The sequence below is a fragment of the Lepidothrix coronata genome, unplaced genomic scaffold, assembly GCF_001604755.1.
Source record: "Lepidothrix coronata isolate B3197 unplaced genomic scaffold, Lepidothrix_coronata-1.0 Scaffold86, whole genome shotgun sequence".
Lineage (NCBI taxonomy): Eukaryota > Metazoa > Chordata > Aves > Passeriformes > Pipridae > Lepidothrix > Lepidothrix coronata.
In genome coordinates this window covers 179,041-189,288 of record NW_016690266.1, presented here as the reverse complement: position 1 = coordinate 189,288, position 10,248 = coordinate 179,041, and the positions used below count along the sequence as shown (strand labels likewise).

At 44.8% G+C, this 10,248-nt stretch overlaps 1 protein-coding gene across 1 annotated transcript in view; it reads left to right on the top strand.

Moving 5' to 3' along the window:
• Positions 1-1,915: 1,915 nt before the first annotated feature.
• Positions 1,916-10,248, top strand: part of MYLK (myosin light chain kinase) — a gene marked incomplete at its 3' end in the record, with an annotated part of 183,550 nt that continues 175,217 nt past the window's right edge. The window contains exon 1 of the mRNA XM_017820844.1: positions 1,916-2,161. Within this exon, the coding sequence (XP_017676333.1) occupies positions 1,999-2,161 (163 nt within the window). The remainder of the gene's footprint in view (positions 2,162-10,248) is intronic.

Here is a 10,248-nt window from a genome sequence, read left to right as displayed (position 1 = left end):
CTCACTCACTTTGTACTGCACCTGAAAGAGTCAAAAGTAATGGCTATAACTTTTCATGGACTCATACCGGTAACTGCTTTTGTCCTTTGCAAAGGTTTGTGCTCAGGTACCAGGAATGATATACCAGAAAAAGCAAGCACTGCCTCCTTGTACAGCCTACTCAGGTAGCAGGGCACGTGCTCTACCAATGGCAGAAAAATTCACCTCAGAATCAAAATGAAAAACATTGAGGTCTCTGCAAATATAAAACTCCTGGCATCGCTGCACTGTGACATCACATCTCTGCTGTGACTTGCTTATCTTGGCCATATTTTTCTGAGTTGATGGTTGCTGAAACAGTGAAGGGGAGAGAAAGAATTGTAACCTGGACTGTCGTTTGCTCTACCACCCCAGAGGTATCTTAGAGCCTGGTGAGGAGGGAAGTTCTCTGCATCTTTTTCTTTCCTTTTTCTGTAGCAGTTCAGAACCACATTTAAAGGTACCCAGCAGTAATCTGACCACAGCGTGGGACAAAGCAAGAGAACAGAAAAAAAAGACTTTATCCATAGAACCTGGGCTTTTTGTCTATCTTTTATGTCTATCTCTTATGTCTATCCCCATGTATGTTTATGATCTGGCTATAAATCCATTTCAGATAAATAGCTGACTAGGTTTTTTTTTAAATTTGCAAATAAAAAAAAATATTAAAAAATACAGGAATAAAAAGGCTTTAAGTTTGCAATGTACCTGGTTTCCCTACCCCTCCCCTTCAGGGTCTCCAGCTCCACATTGTAAAACAGCAGTTCTAAGGTCTTACTGTTGAAGAGGATTCAATTTGTCCCCATCTCTCATTTGCTCTTCCTTCGTACACTAATTTAGCACTTAACACAATTAACTGTAAACGGTTTATTAAACTAAATCCCCTGTCCCAGATTTGGACATCCCTAGACAGATGTGCCAGCGCATGGGCCCTAGCCAGGCTCTGGAGGAGGAGGGGAGGCAAAGCCATCCCCAAGGCCCTGTGCATCTGTGAGAGTGCCCCGTTGCTGGCACTGGGGCAGTGCATGGCAGGGCTGCAGCTCCGTACAGACCTCTACACACCCCATACACACCCACATGCTTGCGCTCCCCTCAGACATCCTATCAAAGTCCCACGCAGACCTTCCCCTACAATACATCCTCTGTGCACTCCCCCTAAATGCAGGATATGCTCTCATCCCAGAACACACGTACACATCCCATGCTTATTTCATTCATGTCCCATGCCAGCCCATAAGCACACTCCTCTGTGCTTCCCCATACGTGCAGCCCATACATACACGATCTATAACCCCCATGTACCCATTATATAGCCACCACATGGCTCTCCTGTGCCCAGCTCCTACAGCGCCCACGCACACCCCTACACACTCCTCATACGCCCCCAGGCCCCGCTCTGTACACCCCCCACACAGCCGCCTCTCCTGGGAGAGCTGCGCTCCACAGGTGCTGGGCTGGGCTGGGCTGGGCGTGCCGCTGCCTCCGCTGGCTGTGGCGGGCCCGGGGCTCCCCCTGGCCCCCCGGCCGCTGCCGAACGAGGCTCCGCAGGGAAGGAGTTAAAGGCAGCCGCTCCGACCGCAGTCGGTATCGCCGCCGGGCACCGCTTCCCCCGCGGGCTCCGCGCTTCCCCCGCTCCCGGACTGTGCGGGGCAGCCGCGGCCAGCTTAGCCTAGCCCAGCTGAGCCCAGCTGAGCCGAGCTGAGCCGAGCGGAGCGGCAGGTGGGCTCTGGGAGGCGGTCCGGGGCTGTGGAGCTCGGCGGGCGGGCGGACTCGTGGCCGCGGGGCTCTCCCTGCCGGCTGCGCCCCGGGACGCGGGGGGAAGCCCGTGGGCGGGCACGGGTGGGGGGCACCGGGGCATCCTCCGCAGGGGGAGGTGAAGTAGGCGGAGAAGGAGGAGGAGAAGGAGGGAAACCTGCTTCTCCGGAGGGACGAGGTAGCGGCGCTGCAGCGGGCCAGCCCAGCGGCTCGGGCTGCGGGCACATGCCGGGCTTGGAGCACCGGAGCCGCGGGATTCCTGCGGGTGCCTCAGCCCAGCTCCCGCCCCGTCCCCTGCGAGAGCGTCAGCTGGGCTCCTGCAGGGAGGAGGGCTCACCGACGGCTCCTCTCCCAGAGTGCATTAATCCAAGAGCAAGCAAACCTGGTAGTAAGTACTTGTCATCTTTTATGTATGATTTGTTAAAGTTTTATTCTTCTCTGCTGGCAGGTAGCAAAGGATTTTTAGGAAAAAGCATTTATAGGCTGGGTTGTAAGGATAATCTCTCTGGCTCTCCTTTGGACTCCTGAGCCTTTCAAATACAAAGGTGCATATGTGGAGGCACATGTAGGAATGTTCCTTCGCTCCACATGCACATCTTTAATGTTTCAGACTAAATTATGTGTCGGGTTTTTTTTTTTTTAACTTCTGCTGTTCTCAAAGTAATTTGTACCACGTTGCACAATATGCTTAGTGTCTGAGAGAAGAGTAAATCCTGGTGACACATGCTGCATAAGGTTGGGGGAAGGAGATGAATATTTAAAATCATTAACTTGGCAGAGACAGGGAATCACTTCTCTGCATGCTGCTTTCCCGCTATGGAGCAATATACTTTTGGGGATTCTTTGCCTTTTAATCCTCTTTCCTGTGTATACACATCTGGACTCTGGCCTGGCACTGCTCCCTGCACTCAGCCTGGAAGGGAGTGGCATGGCAGACTAGCGGGAGCTGGAGACCAGGGATGGAAAGACAGAGAATCCTTCCCTCCTCTTACAGTTTAAAGATACTTTTTAGCCCCAGTCTTGTCTTCTGCAGAGTAAATCCATAGGAATACTTCTTCCAGAGTCAGGAAGCGGCATCATAAGTGTTTTGAAGGCTACATTATGCTCTCTACAAAGGGAATGGCTGAGAGGATAAATGCAAATACCTGATTCCACACACCCTACTTCCCAGAGGATTCCAAGCATTGAGTCCTATGGGGGGTGAGCATGGAATTGCAGGACGTGCAGAAGATGTGTTCCTACTGAGACTTCAGAATTATGCTACCTCTCTGTGAAGTGCTGGAAAGCCATTTCTGTCAGTGAAGCTGTAACGAAAGTAGTAGTTCCTCTTGTATTTTAAATCCCTAACAGAACTACTGTCTACCTCCCTCTACTTCCTGCACACATCTTTATTTATTTTGCTAATGACTTGCATTATTATTTGCCAAATATGATATGTGTCTTCCTGTGCAACTTTGTTTGCTGAGATGTTCCTGGAACTAGGCTCCTAAGAGCGCCTTTCTAGGAGACTTCTGCTTTTAAATCAGAATTATAGTTACTAATAGCTGAATAGTTAATTTTCATCTGGTACGTATCTAAAGTACTTTCTGCTTCCTCAAATGATACTGTTCTTCTGTAGCTGGTCACTGTGTGCATTGTAGTTTGTAACAGAGTGCTTGTGATAACACATTTTCGTGATACACTAATATTACACTCATCCTGAACACTTTGCATCCTAATGCTACAGAACAAGTGCTTTAACTCCGAAAGTAACTGGACTGACTTTGTTTTAGTAGGAGAATGTTTGCTGCCAGAGGACCAGTCATTAGAATGATAGGGAGCATGTCCTGTGCTGGTGTGCAATATATTAATGGCATTTAACCTTTTTAGATAAGCATGAGCAGAAAGAGTGTGTCTGGTTTAATAAACATCACAGCTAGGATTTTATATAAATGTGGGAGGCTCACAGAAGTTAATATCACTGACCCAATTTTTATTGGTCTTGTAGGGAAATCTTAGTAGGTCTGCTGCAAAGCAAGTTAGAAATCTGATACTTTGCTGTTGCAAGCATCTGTCCATAGTTTTAGTTGTTTTGCTGCATGGTGCAAAGGAGGATGAAGGAAATAATTTAGTGAAGTTCTGTTGGTTTGCTTGTAGGATGCTGAAAGGGAATTTATAAAGTCCGAAATGAGCAGGGATTACGTATTGCCACTGGCTTAAGTTAAATGTAAGAGCTGCACAATTTTTCACCAGTTTTTGGTCTGTTTTGTGTTCTCCCTGGCTTCTCCTTTAAGTTCATTAGGACTTCCTCTGGGCGGTGATCCGATTTTTACAGTCAATCAAAATCCATACCAATATCCTTACGCAGGCCAAATACACTGTATTTAGAAAGACTACAAACCAACAGCTACAAATTACTTTCAGAGCCCTCCTAAAACAAAATGCAGATGTAAATAGAGTTCGGAACAGCTCCAAATGCTGTGCCTTAAAGTTGTGGATGTCTAAATCCAGAAAATGTGCTCAGAAGCTGTTTGCAAGCCATGTAAGGAAATGGCTGAAGTTTTTGGTTAGACTCTGGAGAACTGCAGCCACAGTCTGTGGTTGTTGGACTCTTCTAGGTAGTTTGAGTTAAGGTCTGAGCATGGGCTGGAAGTGATCCTGGTTTTGTGGGCAGACTTGTCTCCTCTCCTTCATAAACTTGTCAAGTTCATAATAAAACATGCTGCGGTTGTTTGCTTTTGCTGTGTTTAGAGCTGTACTCAATAGCTTTTCCAAACTTTGTTCCACAGGTATGAGTTAGGAGGTAATGAAGATAATTTTTTTTCCCCACTGGCTGGTTAATACACTCTTCTCTCTTTGATGCTAAATGACTCTTTTTTTAACCTCCCTTTGGAAGGTAGGTGTCCTTTCTCTCATTGCTCTAGAAGCACATTGCTGCATGTGTTGCAGTAGACTATCTAAACTTTTTCAGTGGCATCTACTGTGCCAGACAGCATCCTAGCAAACCCTGTACAGCTGCCTCCATCCCCTTCACTGATGGAAATGCTTCTGTGATGTACACTAGGACTACATATGTTGTTTGGATTTCAGCACTGCATGCAGAGAAGATATGATTAATCCATAGTGCTGAAAAGGATTCATTGGTGAAGCCAGATGGATTCAGGTAGGATGGACTCTGGGAGATTTTTTTAAATTTAGCACAGCTTTAAATGTTGTCTGTGTCATCTGTGATTACAGTGTGGGTTTTGCTAAAATCTGGGTCTTTTGTACAGGGTCTGTTGAACATGCTACAGCAAGGTCTGTCTCTAATAATGTCTTCATTAAGTGTCTCTACAAACAGAAGAGTATACTAATTGCCAGAATAACATGCTGTTTGGCTCTTTGAACAAGCTACTGAACACTAACTTATGAATGGAAACTTAAAAGGTTCATTAGCAACCTGCTACATGAAAGAAATGCCAAAATGAAATGAAAATACATTTGTACTCCTGTTGTTGTTGCTATTAAAGCTGATATAGAATTCCAGTTTAGTTTTTGTGGGCATCTTGACTAATTTAATAAACATTTTTGTGCCTCTGGAGTTTCAGCAGCTGCTCCCTGTATAAAAGCTGGGAATAACTAGTTCTGCTTTGGTAGAAATGAAAGGAGAATTGAGCTCTATAGAAATGAGGAGATTAGAGCTCCATGAGGCATATACCCCTTTAATGCTGCTGGAAGGCAAACTCACTCAAATAATCCTAACTCTCACTTCTGGTGAGCAGAAATTCTAGGGGGGAAAGAAATTCCCTTAGTGACTTATTAACAAAGGCTTTTCAGGTTTGCTGGGATTTATCATGTGAGCCTAATCTACCTTTTGTTCATCCAGTTGGCAGGCTTTAAGATTTAAAAGGGTCTACAGAAACTCCTCCCCCAGACTCCTTATTTAATTAAAGAGGCTTGGTGCATTATTTACCTTTGAGTCTTCCATTTATGTGGGAACAATGAGTTGGGGTTAACATATTGTAAAATATTTGTGAATGCTGCATTATAAGCAGCGAAAAGAAGCAAACTCTGATTATACCTTCAAATTTACACTGACCTATATGGGTTCAGTCAGAATGTCTGGAAGTGAGGCCAGCCCTACATAAGTACTGAAGTATAAATACAGGTGTCCAACTCTACAGCAAATTTCCCTGCCCCTGTAGGCAATTCAAAGGGCCTGGATGAGGCTCAGTTTCTTTTGCTGCTATGAGAGCTCTCTGGATTCATCTGATGTGCAGATCAGGCCTTGCGGGCACCAATATTTTCTATATTTTGCTTTGGTAGTCCAGTAAAGACAGACTGGTAACTGTAGTTCTCTTATTGGTTCCCTCAGTTTCTTCTCCTCCCCCCCTCCATTCATCCCTGTAGCTGTGAGCATCAAGTTGCAGATAAAACGACTTCTGAGAGAGCAATGGGATGCAGCTCTTGCCAAAGGCAATTAAGTGCTTAGGATTACAGTGTGCTTTACAAAGTGTGTTCTTGCTGAATCCTTTTCCTCTTCTGCTTGCTGGCACAAAGCAGTTTCTTGGCACTTACCTTTGTTATAACAAGTCTGAGCATTGCTAAACTTCATTACAGCGTGTCTGCTCTTCTGAAGAAGTCTAGCAAGCTGCAGTGTCTTCTGTTTTGAGGACAGTCTTGCTGGTGATTCTTTACTAAGACTCAGCTTGACCTCATCACCTCTGCTGTAATTGGATTAAATTCACTCACTTGCCAAAAACACGGCCAGCTGACAGCATATTAATTATTCAGACTGAAGTGCTGTTTTGTAGGCATAGGTTGCTTGGTACCAAAGATGTTTTTAGGGCTTGTGTTGCAGCTGATGTGCCACAGGGATACAGAATTATCACAGAGGGATGTTTTCACTTTTCTTCATCATAAAAGTGAAAGTAGAAGATATAACCTGTGGGAGAAGAAATGACTGGCTCTACTTGCCAGTCATGTGCATTGCTTACTGCTGCTTCTTGTGAAATGTGATAAATTGCTGAGAATCCAGAGACATCCTGGCTGAGGAAAGTGAGTGATGGCATGTGCTGTTTTACACACCCACTGCAGTTTATTTCTAATTATTGCACAGCAGGTTAAGATCATTATTTTGAGTTGTCTTTTTGCTGCTTTTTCTGTTATTCTTCAGCAGTCTTGTGATCTGATGTATTTGCAGAGTGGCAGGATGATATCTGAACAGAAAAATGTGCCCAGGACACTGGAACTGTGTAGTGAAGGATAATCTGATCACCAAGGCTGTAGTTTCATCCTGAGACCTTTTATATACTCTTTAAACCAGTGTAATCCAGCTTTCAGTGGGAACCACTGCTAAGTAGCAAAAATCACTATCCTGATTGTTAACCTCAGCAAAATGTTAAGGGATGAGTGAGTAACGTGGAGACCAAGAACTGAGTTGCAAATACTCTTATAAAGAGAATTTGAGTGGCTGGAGAGACACAGTGGTACAGACACTCTCAGAGATGATCCAAATAATGAAAGGATCCCTGTTTTGTGAGTTAGCTTTTTCTTATCTGCCTGGAAGTACTGCAAGTTTCCTGTTTGCTGCCAAGGCCTGTAAAGAGTTGCATTTTGCAGTCAGCATGGGTCAGAGGAACTAGAGCTCCCAGCTCTTTGTTCCTATCAGGACATTGTTGCATTTCATTTCAAGGTGATGTTGTTTTTTCTAAATTCTATAAATATTTACGGTGTGAAACAATAGATAAACAAGGTGAAATAAGGATGTGAGATTTTTCATATCTACTAAGTGAGAGTTACAATTTCATTTGTTGTGTAAATGTGCAGTGCAAATAATAACAAGGATGCCTGCTTTAATACCCCATTATAACATAGTTGTCTAATCATATTTTTGGCAGTGTTAACTATTATGAAGTTGCTAGTTGCTTAATGGAATAGATATATAATTCCTTTGATTCTTGAAAATGATGTAAGTAGTTTGTTAAATATTAAAGGGTTTTTTTTCCTTCACATATTTTATGTATTTGGAATCAGTGCCATTAAAAAAAAGACCAAACATTGACCATCTCTCTTGGGCAAGAATTAACAGCCTAGCTGGGTAAAAAAAAGTATAAAGGGCATGTTCTGTAAGAAGCACTGTCAAAGACTAGGTCAGGGAACCACTATCTGTATGTTCTTATGCTCTTGACTGTATCAAAAGGAAAGTTACAAACCAGAAGCAGTAAGCAGGCTGTGTTTCAAATACAGAGGAAAGAGAAATTTGTCAAGAATGGCCGGCTTCACTCAGGTTATTTACCTCAGATGTTTTAAGATCATAGCTTTCCTTTCCTTTCCTTTGGTGGAAGATGAGGAGGAAGGTCTTCATGTGCTTCATGTCTGAGAGTTACTGACTCCACATCAGTAATTGAAGTCCAGTCTGGTTTTGGAGGTGAGAAGCCTTTTCTGTTTTGTGCAGCGTAAGTTTCTGCCAGTGCTGTGGTGTGTTAGGTTGGTGAGATCTGCCTCTGCTGCTACTGTGTAAGTTCTGACATTGTGGCTGTGGTAGTCTCAGGGGGGTGTATCTTGGACAGAGCCTGAGAGACCATTGCAGAGGGAGTCCTGGCTTTGAAATTTAACAGCTGGTGTATGGGTGTCTCACCCCCAGCACCAGAGCAGTGCAGTTCCTCTGACCTCAACAGAGTTGCAGCATTCATGGTTTTCAGTGATGTGGGAGCGAAACTCGGCCTATATTCTTTTAAATGGTCTATTTAGCAGCCCTTTTCCATATGCAGTCTCTATGCCAGTGACAGGAGCTTCCTGGAACTGACAGGAGACACAAAAGACCCCCTTCTCTAAACCACTGGACCTTAAGAATATTGAAAAGATGTTACAACAAGCCTCATAATACACCATTGTCAGGCTCTCTCTGAAGATGCCTGCAGTGGTATCATGCCTCTAAGCTTTCCAGAGGGGGTGTGATGACCCCACATGGAAAAAAATACAAGAGTAATGGTTTGGGTGGCTGTGAGGAATTTCATAGTACTACTTCCCCTGGCTGTAATTTGAAACCAGCTGGAGGCGTTTAGTGCTGACTGAACTCATATAAGAGAAAAGCAAATATCTTAGCATGGATCATGCAGGTTTTTTAGGAAGAGATCTTGGCTTGTGAACCTGTGCATGTCTGGGTGCATCTCTCTCATGGAGAGAGGAGTGGTGAAAGAAGGTTTGTTTCATTTTCTTCTACATTTCCCTTTCTTATTCCTACTCATTTTCCTGTTCCTTTGCAGTACTGCAGTTTTTCATGTTGCTGTGCAAGTGTCTGTGCTTGTGAGTGGAGTGAGCACATTTGAATGGAAGAGCGTTTGTGAAGTCTGAGTTTTGGCATTCCTAGGGGAGTGGCAGGGTTTGCATTCTGTGCTGCTTCAGCCCTGCTCAGGGACGTGCCATAACTCCGTGGTGCTCTGGCAAGCCACCTCTGTGTAGCCAGGAAAGCAGCCTCGAGTCGGAGAATTACACTTTTTTATTATTATTTTCTTGTCAATTGATACAAACTTCAGACCACCGACTTGGATACTGAAGAACAAGACTACCGCAAACAAGTATGAAGTCGCTTACAGAAATATTTATTTCACCCTTTCCTTTGTGGTCCCCTCTTGCTGTGCACTCAGTGCAGGTCACAGACAGCAGCAGCCCTGAGGACTCCTGTCCCTCAGGATGTGACCCCACTTGGTGTCTCCAGCCCTCAGGAGCTGCCGTTTTCTTTGCCTAACTCCTGGTATCCAGATGTTCTCTGGCTGATGGGCTTTTTGGCGCCATGACACGCTCTTGTGTGTAGCAATTTTTACCACTCGGGCTCTCCTGGTGCCAGAGCTGGTGGAAACCATCTGGGATTGGCTTGGGGTGGCTCAAGGGCCCCTGTGCCTCTTGTCCCTCATGCCATTTCCCAATGGGTTGTATGAGGGATGTGTCTAGAGGTGTGCCTGCGGGATGGCAGTCAGTATCCGTGAGGGAATCCCCTCATGCCGAGGGGTGGGTGACAAGGCAGGAGCAGTGCTGTGCAGGCCTGACCAATAGCCAGGCAGGCTCCAAAGCACTTCCCTCCATTTTAGCTCAGTCCTGACCTGTGGGACCAAGGTTTTATTGCGACTGATGGGGAATTTTGCTCGTTACATGCTAAAGTAGGCCTGAACATGAGTACTGGGATACTGATGGATCAATTAAGCACATCTCAGAGAGAGTAAAAGTCAGTAAATGGCTATTTGATCTGGGTTTTCCTCAAATGCTTCTAAACTCAGTGAGCAGAAGTACTGCTCCTTCATTTTACCTGAAAGCGTGCCTTTATTGAGTTCATCTCAGTTGACTAGTAAAGTATTTAGTTTTCATCCAATCTATTTAGTTCTTATCTGATATGGAACTCAGTTACATTCCTTTTCCAAGGAATTTCCAAGCTAGAGCTGTGGATGTTAGGGTCATCCTGTTTAGTCTGAGCAGAAGTGGGGGCTCTGTTCCTGACTGGACCATAGTGACAGCCAGAAA